The 25,907-nt window shown below is 52.5% G+C and overlaps 1 protein-coding gene across 5 annotated transcripts; it reads right to left on the bottom strand.

Annotated features, from left to right (window-relative positions):
* Positions 1-1,215: 1,215 nt before the first annotated feature.
* On the bottom strand, positions 1,216-24,728 carry KAT8 (lysine acetyltransferase 8). 5 transcript variants are annotated; one of them, XM_072936375.1, is made up of 11 exons: positions 24,378-24,689; positions 22,406-22,480; positions 19,400-19,572; positions 15,773-15,826; positions 14,091-14,255; positions 12,926-13,015; positions 9,767-9,907; positions 7,717-7,810; positions 6,418-6,568; positions 2,995-3,149; positions 1,216-2,149 (listed from the first exon to the last, which is right to left on the bottom strand). In XM_072936375.1, exons 1-11 carry the CDS (start codon positions 24,634-24,636, stop codon positions 2,085-2,087), a joined length of 1,422 nt encoding a protein of 473 aa, XP_072792476.1. In that variant the 5' UTR covers positions 24,637-24,689; the 3' UTR covers positions 1,216-2,084. The 5 variants fall into 5 exon arrangements, with proteins under 5 accessions (XP_072792476.1, XP_072792475.1, XP_072792472.1 ...); XM_072936371.1 differs by lacking the exons at positions 1,216-2,149; positions 2,995-3,149 and adding an exon at positions 4,136-4,679 and having other exon boundaries at positions 24,378-24,692; XM_072936372.1 differs by lacking the exons at positions 1,216-2,149; positions 2,995-3,149; positions 9,767-9,907 and adding an exon at positions 4,136-4,679 and having other exon boundaries at positions 24,378-24,702.
* Positions 24,729-25,907: the final 1,179 nt, after the last annotated feature.

The following is a 25,907-nucleotide window of genomic DNA, read 5'->3' as shown; positions in this document are numbered from 1 at the left end:
GGCTCCTGATCCTCCTTTTGGGGTGAAAGGGGGAAAAATTGGGGTTCTGGGTTGGGGTTTGGGGTGGAAAGGGGAAAATTTGGGGTCCCGGGTTGGGTTTTGGGGTGAAAAGGGGAAATTTTGGGTCCCTGATCCTCGTTTTGGGGTGAAAAGGGGAAAAATTGGGGGTTCAGGTTGGGTTTTGGGGTGGAAAGGGCAAAATTTGGGGTGAAAATGGCAGAATTTGGGCTCCTGATCCTCCTTTTGGGGTGAAAGGGGGAAAAATTGGGGTTCTGGGTTGGGGTTTGGGGTGAAAATGCTGAAATTTGGGGGTTCTGGGTTGGGTTTTGGGGTGGAAAGGGAAAATTTTGGGTCCCTGATCCTCATTTTGGGGTGAAAAGGGGAAAAATTGGGAGTTCTGGGGTGAAAATGGCAGAATTTGGGGTCCTGATCCTCCTTTTGGGGTGAAAGGGGCAAAAATTGGGGGTTCTGGGTTGAGTTTTGGGGTGAAAAGGGGGAAATTTGGGGTTGTGCTCCTCATTTTGGGGTGGAAAGGGGAAAATTTGGGGTTCCGGGCCCAAATTTGGGGTGAAAATGGTGAAATTTGGGGGTTCCGGGTTGAGTTTTGGGGTGGAAAGGGAAAATTTTGGGTCCCTGATCCTCATTTTGGGGTGAAAAGGGCAAAAAATGGGGTCCTGATCCTCGTTTTGGGGTGAAAAGGGCAGAATTTGGGGGTTTGTGGTTGGGTTTTGGGGTGGAAAGGGCAAAATTTGGGGTCCTGGGTTGGGTTTTGGGGTGGAAAGGGGAAAATTTGGGTGTTCTGGGTGGGATTTTGGGGTGAAAACAGCAAAATTTGGGGTCCCGGGTTGGGGTTTGGGGTTTAAAGGGGAAAAATTGGGGGTTTGGGTTGGGTTTTAGGGTGAAAAGGGCAGAATTTGGGGGTTCTGGGGTGAAAAGGGCAAAATTTGGGGTCCTGATCCTCCTTTTGGGGTGAAAATGGCAGAATTTGGGGGTTCCAGGTTGGGTTTGGGGTGGAAAGGGGAAAATTTGGGGGTTCTGGGTTGGGTTTTGGGGTAGAAATGCTGAAATTTGGGGTGGGACCCTTAATTTAAACCCTGGGACCCCAAAAATGGGGGTGGGATCCCTAAAAATGGGGATGGGACCCCAAAATTGAGTCCTGGGAGCCCCAAAAATCCCAAAAATTCCCAAAATAAAAACTGCTGAGTCGCCTGTTCATCCTTTTCGTGCTTTATTTGGGATGGGGGGACCCCGAAATTTGGGGGGGGGGGGAAATGGGGACCTCCAAAAATTGGGAAAAGCCAAAATTTGGGGAAAAACCCCAAAAATTTGGGGAAAATCACAAAGCTGGAAATAAAAAAAACCAAAATTGAGAGGGAAAAACCCAAAAATTTGGGAAAAACCCTCAAACTTTTGAGACAAATCCCAAAAATTTCGGAAAATCCCAAAATTGGAGCAGAATCCCAAAATTGAGAGGAAAAATCCCAAAAATTTCAGGAATAATGCCAAAAATTTGGGGGAAAAAAACCCAAAATTGAAAGGAAAAACCATAAAAATCTGTGGGAAAATCCCCCAAAAATTTGGGAAAACCCTCAAAAATTTTGGGGAAAAAAACCCACAAGATTTTGGGAAAAATCCCGAAAATTTTGGAAAATCCCAAAATTGGAGGAAAAAGCCCCAAAAATTTTAGTGAAAAACACCAAAATTGGGGAAATCTCAAACATGGAGAGAAAACCAAAACTGGAGGAAAAAACGCCAAATTTCAGAGGATAAACACCAAAAATTTGGGGAAAATTCCAAATATTTTGGGAAAAAACCCCAAAATTTTGGGAAAAACCCCAAATTTTGAATAATCCGAAAACTGGAGGAAAAACAAACAAAAATTGAGGAAAACACCCCAAATATGAGAGGAAAAACACCAAAAATTTGAAGAAAAAACCCTTTTTTTTTGGGGAAAACCCCAAAATTTTGGGAAAAAACCCCAAAATTTTGGTCAAAAAATCCCAAAATTTTGGGAAATCCCAAAAGTGGAGGAAAAAGCCCCAAAATTTGGGTCAAAAAGGCCAAAAATGGGGAAAATTGGGGTTTCACTTCTTGGCCACTTTGGCCTGTTTGTGCTTCGGGGGGGCCCAGCGAAGGCAGATGGAGTCCACTGCAATTAACAAATTAATTAGCGTTAATTAGCGCTAATTAGCGCCCACACCCACCCACTGCGGCTTCATTAGGGGGGGATTAATTAGGGGTTTTAATTAGGGGGCAATTAATTAGGGGGGATTGATAGGGGGAGTTATTGGGGGGGATTAATGAGGGGAGTTAATTAGGAGTAATTAATGGGGGGAGTTAATTAGGGGTGATTAATGGAGGAAGTTAATTAGGGGGGATTAATGGGGGAATCATTAACAGCGTTAATTAGAGGGTAATTAATGAGGGAGGTATAGACGGTGTTAATTAGGCGGTGATTAACGGGGGGAGTTAATTAGGGGGTAATTAATGGGGAGAGTCATTAACAGTATTAATTAGGGGGGGATTAATAGATATTAATTAATCACCATACGTTAATGAGCACTTTCCTTAACACAACCTCACTAAGCTACCACTCATTAGCGAGAACTAATTAATTAAACTCATTATTTATCGAACTAATTAATGAAATTCCTTAATTAGGGATGAAATCCTGGACCAAACCATTCAATGCAGATCATGTGGGGGAGCGCCCATTTATGCATATTCATTAATTACCATACATTAATGAGCACTTTCCTTAAAACAACCTCACAAAACTACCACTCATTAGTGAGAACTAATTAATTACACTCATTAATTATGGAACTAATTAATTAAACTCATTAATTAAGGACAAAACCCTGGACCAAACCACTCCTACCAAGACCGAGGGAAGAAGACAAATTACACCCCAATCCCCTTTTGGCAGCTTAACGAGGGCACTAATTACGCCCGGCTCATTAAGGCTGTTGCTAATTAGCGCTAATTACTGACCGGTGATGGGGGGTTTCTTGTACTGGGCGCTCTTGAGGTGCTCCTCCACGAGGCGGGGGGTGACGCAGATGACGTGCTGCCCCTTCCAGTACTTGACCATGTTCAGCGACTGCAGCGTGCTGATGATGTCGGTCTGCGTGATGCTGGTCATCTGGCTGGAGAGAGTGACCACTGAGTGACCACTGAGTGACCACTGAGTGACCACTGACCACTGAGTGACCACTGAGTGACCACTGACCCCATAGCACCGACCCCCGGCACTGCCCATCCCAATGGGCTGATGATGTCTGTCTGCGTGATGCTGGTCATCTGGCTGGAGAGTGACCAGAGTGACCACTGAGTGACCACTGAGTGACCACTGAGTGACCACTGAGTGACCACTGACCACTGAGTGACCACTGACCCATGGGAGTGACCACTGACCCATGGGAGTGACCACTGACCCATGGGAGTGACCACTGAGTGACCACTGAGTGACCACTGACCCATGGGAGTGACCACTGACCCCATGGCACCGACCCCCGGCACTGCCCATCCCAATGGGCTGATGATGTCGGTCTGCGTGATGCTGGTCATCTGGCTGGAGAGAGAGTGACCACTGAGTGACCACTGAGTGACCACTGACCACTGAGTGACCACTGACCCATGGGAGTGACCACTGACCCATGGGAGTGACCACTGACCCATGGGAGTGACCACTGAGTGACCACTGAGTGACCACTGACCCATGGGAGTGACCACTGACCCCATGGCACCGACCCCCGGCACTGCCCATCCCAATGGGCTGATGATGTCGGTCTGCGTGATGCTGGTCATCTGGCTGGAGAGTGACCACTGAGTGACCACTGAGTGACCACTGAGTGACCACAGTGACCACTGACCCCTGGGAGTGACCACTGACCCATGGGAGTGACCACTGACCCCACGGCACCGACCCCCGGCACTGCCCATCCCAATGGTCACTGTCAGTGGTCAGTGGGGCTGATGATGTCGGTCTGCGTGATGCTGGTCATCTGGCTGGAGAGTGACCACTGAGTGACCACTGAGTGACCACTGAGTGACCACTGAGTGACCACAGTGACCACTGACCCCACGGCACCGACCCCCGGCACTGCCCATCCCAATGGGCTGATGATGTCGGTCTGCGTGATGCTGGTCATCTGGCTGGAGAGTGACCACTGAGTGACCACTGACCACTGAGTGACCACTGAGTGACCACTGAGTGACCACTGACCCATGGGAGTGACCACTGACCCATGGGAGTGACCACTGACCCCACAGCACCGACCCCCGGCACTGCCCATCCCAATGGGCTGATGATGTCGGTCTGCGTGATGCTGGTCATCTGGCTGGAGAGTGACCACTGAGTGACCACTGAGTGACCACTGAGTGACCACTGAGTGACCACAGTGACCACTGAGTGACCACTGACCCCATGGCACCAACCCCCGGCACTGCCCATCCCAATGGGCTGATGATGTCGGTCTGCGTGATGCTGGTCATCTGGCTGGACATTGAGTGACCACTGAGTGACCACTGAGTGACCACTGACCACTGAGTGACCACTGACCCATGGGAGTGACCACTGAGTGACCACAGTGACCACTGACCCCACAGCACCGACCCCCGGCACTGCCCATCCCAATGGGCTGATGATGTCCGTCTGCGTGATGCTGGTCATCTGGCTGGAGAGAGTGACCACTGAGTGACCACTGAGTGACCACTGAGTGACCACTGACCCATGGGAGTGACCACTGAGTGACCACAGTGACCACTGAGTGACCACAGTGACCACTGACCCCACAGCACCAACCCCCGGCACTGCCCATCCCAATGGGCTGATGATGTCGGTCTGCGTGATGCTGGTCATCTGGCTGGACATTGAGTGACCACTGAGTGACCACTGAGTGACCACTGAGTGACCACTGACCCATGGGAGTGACCACCGACCCCACAGCACCGACCCCTGGCACTGCCCATCCCAATGGGCTGATGATGTCGGTCTGCGTGATGCTGGTCATCTGGCTGGAGAGAGTGACCACTGAGTGACCAGAGTGACCACTGACCACTGAGTGACCCTGAGTGACCACTGAGTGACCTGAGTGACCCTGAGTGACCAATGAGTGACCCTGAGTGACCAATGAGTGACCACTGAGTGACCACTGAGTGACCAGAGTGACCCTGAGTGACCGCTGAGTGACCAGTGAGTGACCACAGTGACCACTGAGTGACCCTGAGTGACCACTGAGTGACCACTGAGTGACCACAGTGACCAACGAGTGACCACTGAGTGACCACTGAGTGACCCTGAGTGACCCCTGAGTGACCACTGAGTGACCACAGTGACCACTGAGTGACCAATGAGTAACAAATGAGTGATCACTGAGTGACCCTGAGTGACCCCTGAGTGACCCTGAGTGACCCTGAATGACCCTGAGTGACCAATGAGTGACCCTGAGTGACCAGTGAGTGACCAGTGAGTGACCACTGACCCATGGGAGTGACCACTGAGTGACCAATGGAGTGACCACAGTGACCACTGACCCTTAGGAGTCACTGGTTTGTACTGGTTTGATGGATTTTAATGGGGATTTTTGGGCCCATACTGGTCTGTACTGGTCTGTACTGGTTTGTACTGGTCTGTACTGGTCCTACCTGAGGTCCTTGATGGAGAGGGTCCCCCGGAAGTCCCGGAGGACCAGTAGCAATCACTGGTTTGTACTGGTTTGTACTGGTTTGATGGATTTCTATGGGGATTTTTGGGCCCATACTGGTCCATACTGGTCCATACTGGTCTGTACTGGTCCATACTGGTTTTTACTGGTCCTACCTGAGGTCCTTGATGGACAGGGTCCCCCGGAAGTCCCGGAGGACCAGTAGGAGTCACTGGTTTATACTGGTTTATACTGGTTTGATGGATTTTAATGGGGATTTTTGGGCCCATACTGGTTTATACTGGTCCATACTGGTCTGTACTGGTCCATACTGGTTTGAACTGGTCCTACCTGAGGTCCTTGATGGAGAGGGTCCCCCGGAAGTCCCGGAGGACCAGTAGGAGCCACTGGTTTGTACTGGTTTGATGGATTTCTATGGGGATTTTTGGCTCTATACTGGTTTATACTGGTCTGTACTGGTTTATACTGGTCTGAACTGGTCCTACCTGAGGTCCTTGATGGAGAGGGTCCCCCGGAAGTCCCTGAGGATCTCCAGCAGCACCCAGGACCAGTAGGAGTCACTGGTCCATACTGGTTTGTACTGGTTTGATGGATTTTAATGGCGATTTTTGGGCCCATACTGGTCTGTACTGGTTTGTACTGGTTTGTACTGGTTTGTACTGGTTTGATGGATTTTAATGGGGATTTTTGGCTCTATACTGGTTTATACTGGTCCATACTGGTTTATACTGGTCTGAACTGGTCCTACCTGAGGTCCTTGATGGAGAGGGTCCCCCGGAAGTCCCTGAGGATCTCCAGCAGCACCCAGGACCAGTAGCTGCGGTAGCTGAGCTTGCCCAGGTCCGAGAGCGGCTTCTCCGGGGAGCCGACGGTGCTCTCCAGCTTGGAGAGCTCGTAGCCTGGGGAGCCAAAATCGGACAAAATTCACCCAAAATTCGGACAAAGAATAAAAAATGTGAATTTCCAGGCATAATCTGGTCAAAATCGCAAAAAACCCCGTTAAATTACGCCCAAATTCAGCCAAAATTCAGCCAATTCCATCCAATTCCGCCCAAAATCACCAAAAAACCCCATCAAATTTCACCCAAAATGCACCTAAAATTCAGCCAAATCCACCCAAAATTCAGCCAAATCGTAAAAAAAATCAAATTCCACCCAAAATCAGACAAAATCAGCCCAAATCACAAAAAACTCCTTTAAATTTCACCCTAAATCAGCTAAAATCCACCCAAAATCAGCCACAATTCATCCAATTCCACCCAAAATCAGCCAAAATCCACTCAAAATTCTTCCAAATCTGTACAATTCTACCAAAATTGGAAAAAAATCCATCAAATTCCACCCAAAATCAGCTAAAATCCACCCAAAATTCGAACAAGGCATCAAAAAATCAAATTCCACCCCAAATCAGACCAAATTACAAAAAAACCTGATTAAATTACACCCAAAAGTCATCAAATTCCACCCAAAATCAGCCACAATTCACCCAAAATCAGCCAAAATTCACCCAAAATCGGCAAAATTCACCCAAAATCAGCCAAAATTCACCCAAAATCAGAAAAATTCACCCAAACCCACCCAGAAATTCCCAATTATTTTTTAAAAAGCCCAAAAATACCCAAATTTTTTTATCAGAACCTCCCAAAAATTCCTTTTTAATCAGAATCCCAAAAAATTCCCCAAATCAGCCAAAAATTCCCTTTTTTTTCTTTTAAATCCCCCCAAAATTCCCTTTTTTTTTCTTTCCTAAACCCAAAAATTCCATTTTTTTCCCCCAAAACCCTCCAAAATTCCCAATTTTTTTTACCGAAACCCCTCCAAAATTCCCCAAAATTCCCAAATTTTTTTCCTGAACTCTCCAAAATTTCCTATTTTTTCTTTCCTAAACCCAAAAATTCCATTTTTTTTCCCCAAAACCCCCCAAAATTCCCAATTTCTTTTACCATAACCCCCCCAAAACCCCAAAAATTCCCAAATTTTTTTTCCTGAACTCTCCAAAATTCCCAAAATCCCCAAAATTCCCAAATTCCCGAATTCCGGCACTGACTGAAGGCGATGAGGAATTTCCCGTATCCGCGGCGCTGGTACGGGGGCAGGGTCAGGATGCAGGCCACGTTGTTCCCGTCCGGAGACTCCTTTTCCTGAAAAAAACGGGAATTCTGGGCAAATCCCAAAAAATTCCGGAATTTTGGGGCCGTTTTTGGGCGTTTTGGGGTTGAAAATGGGGAAAAATTCCCATTTTTGGGCATTTCTTGGGAATTTTTGATGGATTTTTGGGGTATTTAGTGACCACAAGTGATGGTGTTTATTCATTTTTCTAAAAAAATTGGGAATTTTGGGCAAATCCCAAAAAATTCCGGAATTTTTGGGGCCGTTTTTGGGCGTTTTGGGGTTGAAAATGGGGGGGAAATTCTGAATTTTGGGCATTTTTGGGGACATTTGGTGCCCCCAGGTGTGCCAGGTGAGTGCCCAGGTGTGCCCAGGTGTGTTTTTACCTGCCCAGGTGAGTTTCCAGGTACCCCAGGTGAGTGCCCAGGTGCCCTCAGGTGTGCCCAGGTACCTCCAGGTGTGTTATGAGTGTGCCCAGGTGTGTTTTTACCCCCCCAGGTGTGCCCAGGTGAGTGTCCAGGTTACCCCAAATGTGCCCAGGTGAGTGCCCCAGGTGTGCCCAGGTGTGTTTTTACCTGCCCAGGTGCCCCCAGGTGTGCCCAGGTGTGCCCAGGTGAGTGTCCAGGTTACCCCAAATGTGCCCAGGTGAGTGCCCCAGGTGTGCCCAGGTGTGTTTTTACCTGCCCAGGTGCCCCCAGGTGTGCCCAGGTGTGCCCAGTGAGTGCCCCAGGTGTGCCCAGGTGTGTTTTTACCCCCCCAGGGGTGCCCAGGTGAGTTCCCAGGTACCCCAAATGTGCCCAGGTGAGTGCCCAGGTGTGACCAGATGTGTCTCAGGTGTGCCCAGATGTGTTTGGGCTGCCCCCAGGTGTGCCCAAGTGTGCCCACGTGTATTTTGGGTGTGCCCAGGTGTGCCCCAGGTGTGCCCAGGTGAGTTCCCAGGTACCCCAGGTATGCCCAGGTGTGCCCAGGTGTATTTTGGGTGCCCCAGGTGCCCCAGGTGAGTGCCCAGGTGCCCCAGGTGTGCCAGGTGAGTATCCAGGTGAGTTCCCAGGTGCCCAGGTGTATTTTGGGTGTGCCCAGGTACCCCCAGGTGTGCCCAGGTGTGATTTTACCCCCTCAGGTGTACCAAGGTGAGTGCCTAGGTACCCCCAAATGCGCCCAGGTGTGCCCAGGTGTATTTTGGGTGTGCCCAGGTGTGTTTTTACCCACCCAGGTGCCCCCAGGTGTGTTCCCAGGTGTATTTTGGGTGTGCCCAGGTGTGCCCAGGTGAGTTCCCAGGTGTGTTTTTACCCCCTCAGGTGTGCCCAGGTGTATTTTGGGTGCCCCCAGGTGTGCCCAGGTGTGCCCAGGTGAGTTCCCAGGTACCCCCAGGTGTGTTTTTACCCATCCAGGTGTATTTTGGGTGTGCCCGGATGTGCCCAGGTGTGTTTTTACCCCCCAGGTGAGTTCCCAGGTACCCCAGGTGTATTTTGGGTGCCCCCAGGTATGCCCAGGTGTGCCCAGGTGAGTGCCCAGGTGTGTTTTTACCCCCCCAGGTGTGCCCAGGTGTATTTTGGGTGCATTTTGGGTGCCCCCAGGTGTTCCCAGGTGTATTTCGGGTGCCCCCAGGTGTGCCCAGGTGAGTTCCCAGGTACCCCAGGTGTATTTTTACCCACCCAGGTGAGTTCCCAGGTACCCCCAAATGTGCCCAGGTGTATTTTGGGTGCCCAGGTGTGCCAGGTGTGCCCACCTTGGAGAAGTAGCCGACGATGTGGGCGCCGTGCCGATCCACCTCGGTCAGGAGGTGCCCCAGGTGTGCCCAGGTGTGTTTTTACCCCCTCAGATGTGCCCAGATGTGCCAGGTGAGTATCCAGGTGAGTGCCCAGGTGTGCCCAGGTGTGTTTTTAGCCCCGCAGGTGAGTGCCCAGGTGTGTTTTGGGTGCCCCCAGGTGTGCCCAGGTGTATTTTAGGTGTGCCCAGGTGTATTTTGGGTGCCCAGGTGTGCCCACCTTGGAGAAGTAGCCGACGATGTGGGCGCCGTGCCGATCCACCTCGGTCAGCAGGTAGAAGACGAAGGGCTCCACGTCGAAGTAAAGCGTCTTGTGGTCCAGGAACAGCTTGGCCAGCAGGCACAGGTTCTGGCAATAGATCTGCGGGGGCACACCTGGGCACACCTGGGCACACCTGGGCACCGCCCGCGGGCACAGGCGGCCCAAAATCCCCAAAAAACGGCAAAAAAATCGCAAAAAATCCCATTAAAATGCCTTAAAAATGGCCAAAAATGCAGAGAAATTCCACAGAATTTGAAGATTCCCCAGGTTTGGGGTGCCCAGGTGAGGTTGGCACACCTGGGCACACCTGGGCACTGCCCGCGGGCACAGGCGGCCAAAAATCCCGAAAAAAACCAGCGAAAAACGGCAAAAAAATGGCAAAAAATAACAAAAAATGACTAAAAATACCTCAAAATCACCTCAAAGTGCCCCAAATTTCAGGTGCCCAGGTGAGGTTGGCACACCTGGGCACACCTGGGCACCGCCCGCGGGCACAGGCGGCCGAAAATCCCGAAAAAACGGCGAAAAACGGCAAAAAAATGGCTAAAAATGCACAAAAATCAACCAAATCGCACAAAAATGGAACAAAACGGCCCAAAGTGCCCCAAATTTGGGGTGCCCAGGTGAGGCTGGCACACCTGGGCACACCTGGCACACCTGGGGTTCCCAGGTGGCCGAAAATCCCAAAAAAAATCACATTAAAATAAAAAAAAAAGCCATTAAAATGCCTTAAAAATGGCCAAAAATGCTGAGAAATTCCCCAGAATTTGACGATTCTCCAGGTTTGGGGTGCCCAGGTGAGGTTGGCACACCTGGGCACAGGTGGGCACAGGTGGTGGGCACAGGTGGCCGAAAATCCTGAAAAAATCCACCAAAATCCCCAAAAAATCCACCAAAATTCCCAAAAAATCCACCAAAATCCCATAAAAATACATCAAAAACAACCAAAATCACCCCAAAAACTCCCTGAAATTTGAAGATTCTCCAGGTTTGGGGTGCCCAGGTGAGGTTGGCACACCTGGGCACACCTGGGCACACCTGGGCACCGCCCGCGGTCACAGGCGGCCCAAAATCCCGAAAAAACGGCGAAAAACGGCGAAAAAATGGCAAAAAAATCACAAAAAATGACTAAAAATACCCCAAAATCACCTCAAAGTGCCCCAAATTTCAGGTGCCCAGGTGAGGTTGGCACACCTGGGCACACCTGGGCACCGCCTGTGGGCACAGGCGGCCCAAAATCCCGAAAAAACAGCGAAAAAATCACAAAAAATCCCATTAAAATGCCTTAAAAATGGCCAAAAATGCTGAGAAATTCCCCAGAATTTGAGGATTCCCCAGGTTTGGGGTGCCCAGATGAGGTTGGCACACCTGGGCACAGGTGGGCACAGGTGGTGGGCACAGGTGGCCAAAAATCCCGAAAAACTCACCAAAAATCACAAAAAACCAGCAAAAAATGACAAAAAATGTAAAGAAATGGCAAAAAAAGGCCCAAAAAACGCCCAAAACCACCCCAAAGTGCCCCAAATTTGGGGTGCCCAGGTGAGGTTGGCACACCTGGGCACAGGTGGGCAAAGGTGGTGGGCACAGGTGGCCGAAAATTCCGAAAAAATCCACCAAAATCCCAAAAAAATGCATCAAAAATGACCGAAACCACCCCAAAAACTCCCTGAAATTTGAAGGTTCCCCAGGTTTGGGGTGCCCAGGTGAGGTTGGCACACCTGGGCACACCTGGGCACACCTGGGCACCGCCCGCGGGCACAGGCGGCCCAAAATCCCCAAAAAACGGCAAAAAAAATCGCAAAAAATCCCATTAAAACGCCTTAAAAACGGTCAAAAACGCCGAGAAATTCCCCAGAATGTGAAGATTCCCCAGGTTTGGGGTGCCCAGGTGAGGTTGGCACACCTGGGCACACCTGGGCACAGGTGGTGGGCACAGGTGGCCAAAAATTCCCAAAAAAACCCATAAAAATGCACCAAAATCCCATTAAAATACATCAAAACTGACCAAAATCACCCCAAAAACTCCCTGAAATTTGAAGATTCCCCAGGTTTGAGGTGCCCAGGTGAGGTTGGCACACCTGGGCACACCTGGGCACCGCCCGCGGGCACAGGCAGCCGAAAATCCTGAAAAAATCCACCAAAATCCCCAAAAAATCCACCAAAAATGACTGAAACCACCCAAAACTCCCCAAAATTTGGGGTACCCAGGTGAGGTTGGCACACCTGAGTGCTCTTGGGCACGGCCTGGCACACCTGGGCACAGGTGGTGGGCACAGGTGGGGTGCCCAGGCAGCCGAAAATGCCAAAAAAAGGTAAAAAAATGAAAAAAATAAATCACAAAAAATGCCCCAAAAACGCCCAAAACCTCCCGAAACTCCCCCAAATTTGGGGTGCCCAGGTGAGGTTGGCACAGCTGGGCACACCTGGCACACCTGGGGTGCCCAGGTGGCCGAAAGTCCTTAAAAAATGGCAAAAATGGCAAAAAAAGGACAAAAAATAGCAAAAAATGCCCCAAAAATGCCCAAAACCACCCCAAAGTGCCCCAAATTCAGGGTGCCCAGATGAGGTTGGCACACCTGGGCACACCTGGGACACCTGGGGTGCCCAGGTGGCCAAAAATCCTGAAAAAAATGGCAAAAGTGGCAAAAAAATGCCAAAAAATCACAAAAAATGCCCAAAAAATGCCCAAAACCACCCAAAGTGCCCCAAATTTGGGGTGCCCAGGTGAGGCTGGCACACCTGGGCACGCCTGGCACACCTGGGGTGCCCAGGTGGCCAAAAATCCTGAAAAATGGCAAAAAATAGCAAAAAATAGCAAAAAAATGAAAAAAAAATTGCAAAAAATCCCCAAAAAATGCCCCAAACCACCTGAAACTCCCCAAAATTCGGGGTGCCCAGGTGAGGCTGGCACACCTGGGCACGGCTGGCACACCTGGGCACACTTGGCATGCCCAGGTGGCCAAAAAACACGAAAAAATGGCAAAAAAATGGCAAAAAATCAGAAAAATTTGCAAAAAATGCCCCAAAACCACCATAAAGTGCCCCAAATTTGTGGTGCCCAGGTGAGGCTGGCACACCTGGGCACACCTGGGCACACCTGGCACGGCTGGCACTCACCTTGTGGTCCTTGCCGTCCACCTCGTAGACGGAGATGTTGCCCTTGCGGTAAATCTCCCGCCCCGGCGGCTGCCGCCACTGGCACTGCCCCTGCCGGGAGATACCGGTGCCCAGGTGAGCCCAGGTATGCCCAAAATGTGCCCAGGTGCCCCCAGATGTGACCAGTTGTGCCCCAGGTGTGCTCAGGTGAGTGCCAGGGGTGCCCAGGCGTGCCCAGGTGCCCCCAGGTGTGCCCCAGGTGTGCCCAGGTGAGTGCTGGGTGTGCCCCAGGTGTGCCCAGGTACCCCCCAGGTGTGCCCAGGGGTGCCCAGGTGTGCCCAGGTGTGCCCAGGGGGGCCCAGGGGTGCCCAGGTGTGCCCAGGGGGGCCCAGGGGGGCCCAGGGGTGCCCAGGTGTGCCCAGGTGAGGGACAGGTAACCCCAGGTGTGCCCCAAGTGTGCCCAGGTACCCAAAAATGTGCCCCAAATGTGCCCCAGGTGTGCCCAGGTGAGGGACAGGTGTGCCCAGGGGTGCCCAGGTGAGCACCAGGGGTGCCCAGGGGTGCCCAGGTGAGGGACAGGGGTGCCCAGGTACCCCCAGGTGTGCCCAGGTGTGCCCAGATGAGTGCCAGGGGTGCCCAGGGGTGCCCAAAATATCCCCCAGGGGTGCCCAGGTGTGTGCCAGGGGTGCCCAGGGGTGCCCAGGGGTGCCCCAGGTAACCCCAGGTGTGCCCCAGGTGTGCCCAGGTGAGTGTCAGGTGTGCCCAGGTATGCCCAAAATGTGCCCAGGGGTGCCCAGGTGTGCCCAGGTACCCCCAGGTGTGCCCGAAATATCCCCCAAGTGTGCCCAAAATGTACCCAAGTGTGTCCCAGGTGTGCCCCAGGTGTACCCAGGTGAGTGCCAGGTGTCCCCAAAGTGGGTCCAGGTGTGCCCCAGGTACCCCCCAGGTGTGCCCAGGTACCCACAGGTGTGCCCCAGGTGTGCCCAGGTGTGCCCAAAATGTGCCCAGGTGTGCCCAGGTGAGTGCCAGGTGTGCCCAGGTGTGCCCAAAATACCCCCAGGTGTGCCCAGGTCTATCCCAGGTGTGCCCAGGTGTGTGCCCAGGTGTGCCCAGGTGTGTGCCCAGGTGTGCCCAGGTGTGCCCAGGTGTGTGCCCAGGTGTGCCCAGGTGTGCCAGGTGTGCCCACCAGGTGCAGGCGGTAGCTCCTCTCGAACTTCATGTACTTGAGGCAGAACTCGCAGATCCAGAGCTTCGGCTGCTTCCCGTAGTCCTCCGGGAAGGGCGAGAAGTACCAGGCGTCGATCTCGTAGTGCCCGATGTGGATCTTGTCCACGTACTTCACCTTGGTGATCTGCGGGAGACAGGGGTGGCACACCTGGGCACACCTGGGCACAGGTGGGCATCGAAATCCCGCGAAAACCCCGCGAAAAAAGGACGAAAAATGACCAAAAAATGACCAAAAGTGGTCATAAGTGGCCCAAAAATCGGAATATTCCCAGATTTTAACCAGGAATTCGCCTTGGTGACCTGGCACTGACAGGTGGCACACCTGGGCACACCTGGGCACAGGTGGGCACCCAAACCCCGCGAAAACCCCATGAAAAATGACCCAAAAATGACCCAAAAATGACCCAAAAATGGCCACAAGCAGCCCAGGGTCTCCCCCAGGCGTCGATCTCGTAGTGCCCGATGTGGATCTTGTCCACGTACTTCACCTTGGTGATCTGCGGGAGACAGGGGTGGCACACCTGGGCACACCTGGGCACAGGTGGGCATCGAAAACCCGCGAAAACCCCGCGAAAAAAGGACGAAAAACGGCCAAAACCTGACCAAAAATGACCGAAATCAAGTCAGAAATCAAGGTTTGATTCAGGAATTCAGCTTGGTGACGTGGCACTGACAGGTGGCACACCTGGGCACACCTGGGCACACCTGGGCACAGGTGGGCACCGAGACCCCGCGAAAACCCCGCGAAAAAAGGACGAAAAACGACCAAAATATGACAAAAAAGTGACCCAAAAACGACTCAAAAACGGCCCAAGAATTCGGGAATGTTCCCAGATCTTATCCAGGAATTCAGCTTGGTGACCTGGCACTGACAGGTGGCACAGCTGGGCACACCTGGGCACAGGTGGGCACCGAAACCCCACGAAAAAAGGATGAAAAACGACCAAAATCGGACAAAAAATGACCCAAAAATGACAGAAATCAAGCCAGAATTCCAGATTTTATCCAGGAATTCACCTTGGTGACCTGGCACTGACAGGTGGCACAGCTGGGCACACCTGGGCACAGGTGGGCACCGAAACACCGCGAAAACCCCGCGAAAAACGGACGAAAAATGACCGAAATATGACCAAAAACGACCCAAAACCACCAAGAAATGGCCCAAGAATTTGGGAATATTCCCAGATTTTATCCAGGAATTCACCTTGGTGACCTGGCACTGACAGGTGGCACAGCTGGGCACACCTGGGCACAGGTGGGCACCAAAACCCCGCGAAAAAAGGACGAAAAACGACCAAAATCGGACAAAAAATGACCAAAAACGGCCAAAAATTGCAAAAAATGACTAAAAATGACCCAAAAATGGCCAAAAAACGCCCAAAATTTGGGGATTCCCAGGGTTTGGGCACACCTGGGCACACCTGAGCACACCTGGAGTGCCCAAATCCCACAAAAATCCCAATAAAATGACCCAAAAATGGCCAAAAAGTGCAAAAAATGACCAAAAAGTGCAAAAAATGACCAAAAATTGCAAAAAATGACCAAAAATGACCCAAAAATGGCCAAAATCCACCCAAAATTTGGGGATTTGGGGATTTGGGTTGGCCCCGCCCCCCCAAAATCCAGGCCCCGCCCACTCACGGCCTCGTGCTCCTTCTCCAGCGCCGCCGTGGTCGGGTCCATCTCGGCGTAGGTCTGCAAAACCAGTATGGACCAGTTTGGACCAGTTCGGACCAGTATAGACCCAAAAATCCCCATAGAAATCCATCAAACCAGTATAAACCAGTATGGACCAGTTTGGACCAGTATAGACCCAAAAAACCCCATAGAAATCCATAGAAATCCATAGAAACCAGTATAAACCAGTATGGACCAGTATGGATCCAAAAAACCCCATAGAAATCCATAGAAACCAGTACAAACCAGTATGGACCAGTATGGACCAGTATAAACCCAAAAATCCCGATAGAAATCCATCAAACCAGTATAAACCAGTATAGACCAGTATAAACCACTATGGACCAGTATGGACCAGTATAGACCAGTATAAACCCAAAAAACCCCATAGAAATCCATGGAAACCAGTATAAACCAGTATGGACCAGTTTGGACCAGTATAGACCCAAAAATCCCCATAGAAATCCATGGAAACCAGTATAAACCAGTATGGACCAGTATGGACCAGTATGGACCCAAAAATCCCCATAGAAATCCATAGAAACCAGTATAAACCAGTATAAACCAGTATGGACCCAAAAAACCCCATAGAAATCCATAGAAACCAGTATAAACCAGTACAAACCAGTATGGACCAGTATAAACCCAAAAAACCCCATAGAAATCCACAGAAACCAGTATAAACCAGTATGGACCAGTATAAACCAGTATGGGCCCAAAAAAACCCATAAAAATCCATCAAACCAGTATAAACCAGTATAGACCAGTATAAACCAGTTCCCTCCCAGTCCACCCTCTAACCCCATCCCAGTGCCCTCCCAGTATAAACCAGTATAGCCCAGTTCCCTCCCAGTCCCTCTAACTTGCTCCCAGTCCCTCCCAGTCCCTCCCAGTACATCCCAGTACCCCCTAACCCCATCCCAGTCCCTCCCAGTTTGTCCCAGTATATCCCAGTCCATCCCAGTACACCCTGACCCCATCCCAGTCCCTCCCAGTGCCTCCCAGTCCCCTCTAACTCCCTCCCAGTCCCCTCTAGCTCATTCCAAATCATTTTAACTTGCTCCCAGTATATCCCAGTTTGTCCCAGTCCCTCCCAGTTTGTCCCAGTAACCTCTAATCCCATCCCAGTCCATCCCAGTCCCTCCCAGTGCCCTCCCAGTCCATCCCAGTACCCCCTAACCCCATCCCAGTGCCCTCCCAGTCCCCTCTAACTCACTCCCAGTCCCTCCCAGTTTGTCCCAGTCCCTCCCAGTTTGTCCCAGTAACCTCTAATCCCATCCCAGTCCCTCCTATTCCTCCCAGTGCCCTCCCAGTCCATCCCAGTGCCCTCCCAGTCCATCCCAGTCCATCCCAGTACCCCCTGACCCCATCCCAGTCCCTCCCAGTCCCTCCCAGTGACCTCCCAGTCCATCCCAGTTCCCCCTAAAGTGATCCCAGTCCCCTCTAACCCCATCCCAGTCCCCTCTAGCTCGTTCCAAGTCGCTCCTACTTGCTCCCAGTATATCCCAGTTTGTCCCAGTCCATCCCAGTTTGTCCCAGTAACCTTTAATCCCATTCCAGTCACTCCCAGTCCATCCCAGCACACCCTAACCCCATCCCAGTGCCCTCCCAGTCCATCCCAGTCCCCTCTAACTCGTTCCAAGTTGCTCTAACTCACTCCCAGTATATCCCAGTCCCTCCCAGTTTGTCCCAGTCCATTCCAGTACACCCTAACCCCATCCTAGTCCATCCCAGTCCATCCCAGTCCCTCCCAGTACCCCCTAACCCCATCCCAATCCATCCCAGTGCCCTCCCAGTCCATCCGAGTGCCTTCCCAGTTTGTCTCAGTCCATCCCAGTACCCCCTAACCCCATCCCAGTCTATCCCAGTGCCATCCCAGTCCCCTCCCAGTCCATCCCAAGCCCCTCTAACTCACTCCCAGTATATCCCAGTCCCTCCCAGTTTTTCCCAGTTCATCCCAGGTCCCCGTAACCCCATCCCAGTGCCCTCCCAGTACATCCCAGTGCCCTCCCAGTGCCCTCTAACCTCATCCCAGTCCCCTCTAACTCACTCCCAGTGCCTCCCAGTTTGTCCCAGTCCATCCCAGTACCCCCTAACCCCATCCCAGTCTTCTCTAACTCCCTCCCAGTTTGTCCCAGTGCCTCCCACTTGGTCCCAGTCCATCCCAGTGCCCTCCCAGTACATCCCAGTCCATCCCAGTGCCCTCCCAGTGCCGTCTAACCCCATTTCATTCCCCTGTAACTCCATCCCAGCCCCCTCTAACTCATTCTAACTCGCTCCCAGTATATCCCACTCCCTCCCAGTCCGTCCCAGTATATCCCAGTTTGTCCCAGTCCATCCCAGCACACCCTAACCCCATCCCAGTCCATCCCAGTCCCTCCCAGTGACCTCCCAGTCCATCCCAGTTCCCCCTAAAGTGATCCCAGTCCCCTCTAACCCCATCCCAGTCCCCTCTAGCTCGTTCCAAGTCGCTCTAACTCGCTCCCAGTATATCCCAGTACATCCCAGTTTGTCCCAGTCCCTCCCAGTCCATCCCAGTGCCCTCCCAGTCCATCCCAGTGCCCTCCCAGTCCATCCCAGTGACCTCCCAGTGCCCTCTAACCCCATCCCAGTCCCCTCTAGCTCGTTCCAAGTCGCTCTAAGTCACTCCCAGTCCATCCCAGTCCATCCCAGTTTGTCCCAGTACATCTCAGTACACCCTAACCCCATCCCAGTCCCTCCCAGTCCATCCCAGTGCCCTCCCAGTTCCCTCTAACCCCATTTCAATCCCCCGTAACTCCATCCCAGCCCCCTCTAACTCACTCTAACTTGCTCCCAGTTTGTCCCAGTATATCCCAGTTTGTCCCAGTACATCCCAGTACACCCTGACCCCATCCCAGTCCATCCCAGTCCCCTCCCAGTGCCCTCCCAGTCCCTCCCAGTTCCCCCTAAAGTGATCCAAATCCCCTCTAACCCCATCCCAGTCCCCTCTAGCTCGTTCCAACTCGCTCTAACTCCCTCCCAGTCCCTCCCAGTTTGTCCCAGTCCCTCCCAGTTTGTCCCAGTCCATCCCAGTACCCCCTAACCCCATCCCAGTCTATCCCAGTGCCCTCTAACCCCATCCCAGTGCCCTCCCAGTCTATCCCAGTCCCCTCTAGCTCGTTCCAAGTCGCTCTAACTCGCTCCCAGTATATCCCAGTACATCCCAGTTTGTCCCAGTCGCTCCCAGTTACGTCCCAGTAACCTCTAATCCCATCCCAGTCTGTCCCAGTGCCCTCCCAGTCCATCCCAGTGCCCTCCCAGTGCCCTCTAACCCCATCCCAGCCCCCTCTAACTCACTCTAACATGCTCCTAGTATATCCCAGTTTGTCCCAGTCCCTCCCAGTCTATCCCAGTAACCTCTAATCCCATCCCAGTCTGTCCCAGTGCCCTCCCAGTCCATCCCAGTGCCCTCCCAGTGCCCTCTAACCCCATCGCAGTGCCCTCTAACCCCATCCCAGCCCCCTCTAACTCACTCTAACTTGCTCCCAGTATATCCCAGTTTGTCCCAGTATATCCCAGTCCCTCCCAGTTTGTCCCAGTCCCTCCCAGTCCATCCCAGTTCCCCCGGACCTTCTGCACGTGGTTGATCTCGTCGTGTTTGCGTTTCTGGTTGCGGGTGATTTTCCTCTCGGGCTCGGCCAGCTCGCCCAGGAAGGGCTCGGAGCTCTTCTGCGCCGCCTCCTTCAGGCTCTTGGACAGCGCCAGCCGGTTCCTGTCCACCCACTCGTCCAGCCGCCGGTTAACTGGGAGCACTGGGCATTACTGGGAGCACTGGGAGCCCCCCCAGTTCATCCCAGTTCATCCCAGTTCACCCCGGTTCAGTACATCCATCCCACTGCCTTAAAATCCCCATTGGCTGCATTGAACTGAGAGCACTGGGAGCCCTCCCAGTTCATCCCAGTGCCTTCAAATCCCCCAGTTTGGGGTTAACTGGGAGCACTGGGCCTTACTGGGAGCACTGGGAGCCCTCCCAGTTCATCCCAGTCCATCCCAGTTCAGCCCGTCCATCCCTACCCCTTCCACTGCCTTTAAATCTCCATAGGGCTGCATTGAACTGGGAGCACTGGGAGCCCTCCCAGTTCATCCCCAGCCGGTTCCGGTCCACCCACTCGTCCAGCCGCCGGTTAACAGGGAGCACTGGTTCTTACTGGGAGCACTGGGAGCCCTCCCAGTCCATCCCAGTCCATCCCGGTTCAGTACATCCATCCCAGTGCCTTTAAACTCCCATGGTGTGCATTGAACTGGGAGCACTGGGAACCCTCCCAGTTCATCCCCAGCCGGTTCCTGTCCACCCACTCGTCCAGCCGCCGGTTAACTGGGAGCACTGGTTCTTACTGGGAGCACTGGGAGCCCTCCCAGTCCATCCCAGTTCATCCCAGTTCAGTACATCCACCCACAACCAGCCCAGTCCCTTCAAATCCCCATTGTGTGCATTGAACTGGGAGCACTGGGAACCCTCCCAGTCCATCCCAGTTAGCCAAGGGCCTTCAAATCCCCCAGTTTGGGGTTAACTGGGAGCACTGGTTCTTACTGGGAGCACTGGGAGCACTGGGAGCCCCTCCCAGTCCATCCCAGTCCATCCCAGTCCATCCCAGTCCATCCCAGTTCAGCCCATCCATCCCACTGCCTTTAAATCCCCATAGGGCTGCATTGAACTGGGAGCACTGGGAGCCCTCCCAGTTCATCCCCAGCCGGTTCCTGTCCACCCACTCGTCCAGCCGCCGGTTAACTGGGAGCACTGGTTCTTACTGGGAGCACTGGGAGCACTGGGAGCCCCTCCCAGTTCATCCCAGTCCATCCCAGTTCAGCCCGTCCATCACACTGCCTTTAAATCCCTTCAGTCTGGGAGCATTGGGAACACTCCCAGTTAGCCCAGGGCCTTCAAATCCCCCAGTTTGGGGTTAACTGGGAGCACTGGTTCTTACTGGGAGCACTGGGAGCACTGGGAGCCCCTCCCAGTCCATCCCAGTTCAGTACATCCACCACCAACCAGCCCAGTCCCTTCAAATCCCCATTGGGTGCATTGAACTGGGAGCACTGGGAGCCATCCCAGTTCATCCCAGTTAGCCAAAGGCCTTCAAATCCCCCAGTTTGGGGTTAACTGGAAGCACTGGTTCTTACTGGGAGCACTGGGAGCACTGGGAGCCCCTCCCAGTTCATCCCAATCCATCCCAGTCCATCCCAGTTCAGTACATCCATCCCACTGCCTTCAAATCCCCATTGGCTGCATTGAACTGGGAGCACTGGGAACACTCCCAGTCCATCCCAGTTAGCCAAGGACCTTCAAATCCCCCAGTTTGGGGTTAACTGGGAGCACTGGGCCTTACTGGGAGCACTGGGAGCCCTCCCAGTTCATCCCAGTTAGCCCAGGGCCTTCAAATCCCCCAGTTTGGGGTTAACTGGGAGCACTGGGCCTTACTGGGAGCACTGGGAGCCCTCCCAGTCCATCCCAGTTCATCCCAGTCCATCCCAGTTCAGCAGATCCATCCCTTCTCATTCTACTGCGTTAAAATCCCCATTGGGTGCATTGAACTGGGAGCACTGGGAACCATCCCAGTTCATCCCAGTTAGCCCAGGGCCTTCAAATCCCCCAGTCTGGGGTTAACTGGGAGCACTGGGCCTTACTGGGAGCACTGGGAGCACTGGGAGCCCCTCCCAGTCCATCCCAGTTCATCCCAGTTCAGCACATCCACCCCCAGCCAGCCCACTGCCTTCAAATCCCCACAGTGTGCATTGAACTGGGAGCACTGGGAGCCATTCCCAGTCCATCCCAGTTAGCCCAGGGCCTTCAAATCCCCCAGTTTGGGGTTAACTGGGAGCACTGGGCCTTACTGGGAGCACTGGGAGCCCTCCCAGTCCATCCCAGTTCATCCCAGTTAGCCAAGGGCCTTCAAATCCCCCCAGTTTGGTCCTCACTGGGAGCACTGGGCCTTACTGGGAGCACTGGGAGCCCCTCCCAGTTCATCCCAGTTCATCCCAGTTCCATCCCAGTAGCTCCCAGTCCATCCCAGTGGATTCCAGTCCCATTTCAGTGGCTCCCAGTTCCCTCCCAGTCCCTCCCAGTTCCATCCCAGTGGCTCCCAGTCCCTCCCAGTTCCCTCCCAGTGCTCCCAGTTCCATCCCAGTTCCATCCCAGTAGCTCCCAGTTCCATCCCAGTAGCTCCCAGTTCCATCCCAGTAGCTCCCAGTCCCATTTCAGTGGCTCCCAGTTCCGTCCCAGTCCCTCCCAGTTCCATCCCAGTCCCTCCCAGTCCCTCCCAGTTCCATCCCAGTGGCTCCCAGTTCCATTCCAGTGGCTCCCAGTCCCTCCCAGTTCCATTCCAGTGGCTCCCAGTTCCATTCCAGTTCCATCCCAGTGCTCCCAGTTCCATCCCAGTGGCTCCCAGTCCCTCCCAGTCCCTTCCCAGTCCCTCCCAGTCCCTCCCAGTCCCTCCCAGTCCCTCCCAGTGGCTCCCAGTCCCTCCCAGTCCCTCCCAGTCCCTTCCCAGTCCCTCCCAGTCCCTCCCAGTCCCTCCCAGTCCCTCCCAGTGGCTCCCAGTCCCTCCCAGTCCGTCCCAGTTTGCCCAGTTCACTCACAGCCCACGTAGTGCACGTAGAACTCCTCCCGCGCCTCCTGCTCGTTCAGGCGGGACTGGATCACCTCGGCCGAGTCTGGAACCAACTGGGATTAACTGGGAGGGACTGGGAGGGACTGGGATTAACTGGGAGGGACTAGGACAGACTGGGAATGGGTCTGGAACAAACTGGGATAAACTGGGAGGGACTGGGAGGGACTGGGAGGGACTGGGAGGGACTGGGACAAACTGGGACAAACTGGGAATGGGGCTGGAACAAACTGGGAGGGACTGGGAATGGGGCTGGAACAAACTGGGATTAACTGGGTGGGACTGGGATTAACTGGGATGGACTGGGAGGGACTGGGACAAACTGGAAATGGGTCTGGAACAAACTGGGAGGGACTGGGATTAACTGGGAGGGACTGGGACCAACTGGGATTAACTGGGACGGACTGGGACCAACTTCCCCCTCTCCCCTTCCCATTCCCAGTATCCCCAGTTTGAACCAGTTTACCCAGTATGGCACTCCCAGTATAACCCAGTACAGCCCAGTATAACACAGTTCCTCCCAGTACACACCAGTACAAACCAGTATAACCCAGTACAAACCAGTGCAAACCAGTATAACCCAGTACAACCCAGTACACCCCAGTACACCCGTCTCCCCAGTCCAAACCAGTATAACCCAGTATAACCCAGTACAAACCAGTACACCCAAATCCCCCCCAGTACAAACCAGTACAAACCAGTATAACCCAGTCCCTCCCAGTACAACCCAGTCCAACCCAGTGTAACCCAGTACAACCCAGTACACCCCAATACAAACCAGTCCCCCCAGTCCAACCCAGTATAACCCAGTCCCCCCCAGTCCAAACCAGTACAACCCAATATATCCCAGTACAAACCAGTACACCCCAGTCCCCCCCAGTACACCCCAATACAAACCAGTCCAAACCAGTACACCCCAGTCCAAACCAGTACACCCCAGTCCAAACCAGTACAACCCAGTCCAAACCAGTATAACCCAGTACACCCCAGTTTAACCCACTCCCTCCCAGTATATCCCAGTATAACCCAGTACAAACCAGTACACCCCAATCCCCCCCAGTACACCCCAGTCCCTCCCAGTATAACCCAGTATAGCCCAGTACAACCCAGTATAACCCAGTACACCCCAACCCCCCCCAGTACACCCCAGTCCCTCCCAGTAAGACCCAGTATAGCCCAGTACAAACCAGTATAACCCAGTACACCCCAGTATAACCCAGTACAACCCAATCCCCCCCAGTACACCCCAGTTCCCCCAGTACAATCCAGTATAACCCAGTACACCCCAGTCCCTCCCAGTCCAAACCAGTATAACCCAATAGAAACCAGTATATCCCAGTACACCCCAGTACAAACCAGTACACCCCAATCCCCCCCAGTACACCCCAATACAAACCAGTATAACCCAGTACAAACCAGTACAACCCAGTACACCCCAGTACACCCCAGTACAAACCAGTATAACCCAGTACACCCCAGTACACCCCAATACAAACCAGTGTAACCCAGTACACCCCAGTCCAAACCAGTATAACCCAGTCCCTCCCAGTATAACCCAGTACACCCCAGTACAAACCAGTATAACCCAGTACAAACCAGTACATCCCAGTACACCCCAATATAAACCAGTATAACCCAGTACATCCCAGTACAACCCAATATAACCCAGTACAAACCAGTACACCCCAATACAAACCAGTATAACCCAGAACAACCCAGTACACCCCAGTACAAACCAGTATAACCCAGTACAAACCAGTACAACCCAGTATAACCCAGTACAACCCAGTGCAAACCAGTATAACCCAGTACACCCCAGTCCCTCCCAGTACAAACCAGTATAACCCAGTATAACCCAGTACAAACCAGTACACCCCAGTACAAACCAATATAACCCAGTCCCTCCCAGTCCAAACCAGTATATCCCAGTTTAACCCACTCACGCCAGCTGCCGTCCGCCCTGCGGCACAGATACGTCTCCCCGATCTCCACCGCCACCTCCGCGTCCCGCGCCGCTCCCGCCGGGCCCCTCCCGGCCCCGCTGCCGCTCCCGGCCCCGCTCCCGGTTCCGTTCCCGGCCCCGCTCCCGGTTCCGCTCCCGGAGCCGCCCCCGGGACCCTCCGGGGCCGTTCGGGTCCCGCCCGGGGCCGTCCCGGAGCCGCCCGGAGCCTCCGGGAGCGGGCCCGGCCCGGCCGCCGCCATCTTAGAGAGGCGGAAGTGATGCCGAGAAGGAGACGGAAGTGGCCAGAGCTGTTGCTATGGAGACGGAAAAAGCCGGAAGTGGTTGCTATGGAAACCAAAAAGGGCGGGAAGTGGTTGCTATGGAAACCAAAAAGGGCGGGAAGTGGTTGTGAGGCGACAAATTCCCAATTTTTAGATTAAAAATTCCCCTTTTTTTACCACAAAATTTCAAATTTTCACCCCCCAAATTCCCTTTTTTGGGTGAAAAAAATCCCGATTTTACCACAAAATCCCGATATTTCACCTCAAAAATCACAACTTGCTCCCCAAATTCCCGATTTTTCGCACCAAGTTCCTGATTTTTACATCAAAATTCCCTTTTTTTGGGTAAAAAAATCAAGATTTTACCACAAAATTCCGATCTTTCACCTCAAAAATCACAATTTGTTTCCCAAATTGCCAAATTTTGCCCCCAAATTCCCGATTTTTCGCACCAAGTTCCTGATTTTTACATCAAAATTCCCCTTTTTTTGGGTTAAAAAATCCCAATTTTACCACAAAATCCTGATCTTTCACCTCAAAAATCCCAACTTGCTCCCCAAATTCCCGATTTTTCACACCAAATTCCTGATTTTTACATCAAAATTCCATTTTTTTGGGTAAAAAGATCCCGATTTTACCACAAAATTCCGATCTTTCACCTCAAAAATCACAATTTGTTCCCCAAATTGCCAAATTTTGCCCCCAAATTCCCGATTTTTCGCACAAAATTCCTGGTTTTTACATAAAAATTCCTTTTTTTGGTCCCAGATTCTCAACTTTTGGTCCCAAATTCCCAACTTTCTACTCAAAATTCCAAATTTTCGGGTAAAAATTCCAGTTTTTAACCCATAATTCCACTTCTTCACCTCAAAATTCCAAATTTTCACCCCAAATTCCAACTTTCCCACCAAACATTCCCATTTCCCTCCCAAAATTCTGATTTTTCCCCCCAAAATCCCACATCCCCCCCAAATTCCCATTTTTTCCCTCAAAATTCCCAATATTTTTGTGCCAAAATCCTGATTTTTACGACCAAGATTCTGATTTTTTTCCCCAAAATTCCCAATTTTTCCTCAAAATTCACTTTTTTTGCCACCAAAACTCCTATTTTCCCCTCAAAAAATCCCCATTTTCCCCAAAAATTCCCCATTTCCCCCCAAAATTCCCTATTTTTCCCCTCAAAATTCCCAAGTTTCGTCCCAAATTCCAAATTTCCCTCAAAATTCCCATTTCCCCCCCTCAGAATTTCC

This window comes from Taeniopygia guttata, chromosome 16 (assembly GCF_048771995.1).
Source record: "Taeniopygia guttata chromosome 16, bTaeGut7.mat, whole genome shotgun sequence".
Taxonomy (NCBI): domain Eukaryota; kingdom Metazoa; phylum Chordata; class Aves; order Passeriformes; family Estrildidae; genus Taeniopygia; species Taeniopygia guttata.
This window is presented reverse-complemented; position numbering and strand designations above follow the sequence as displayed.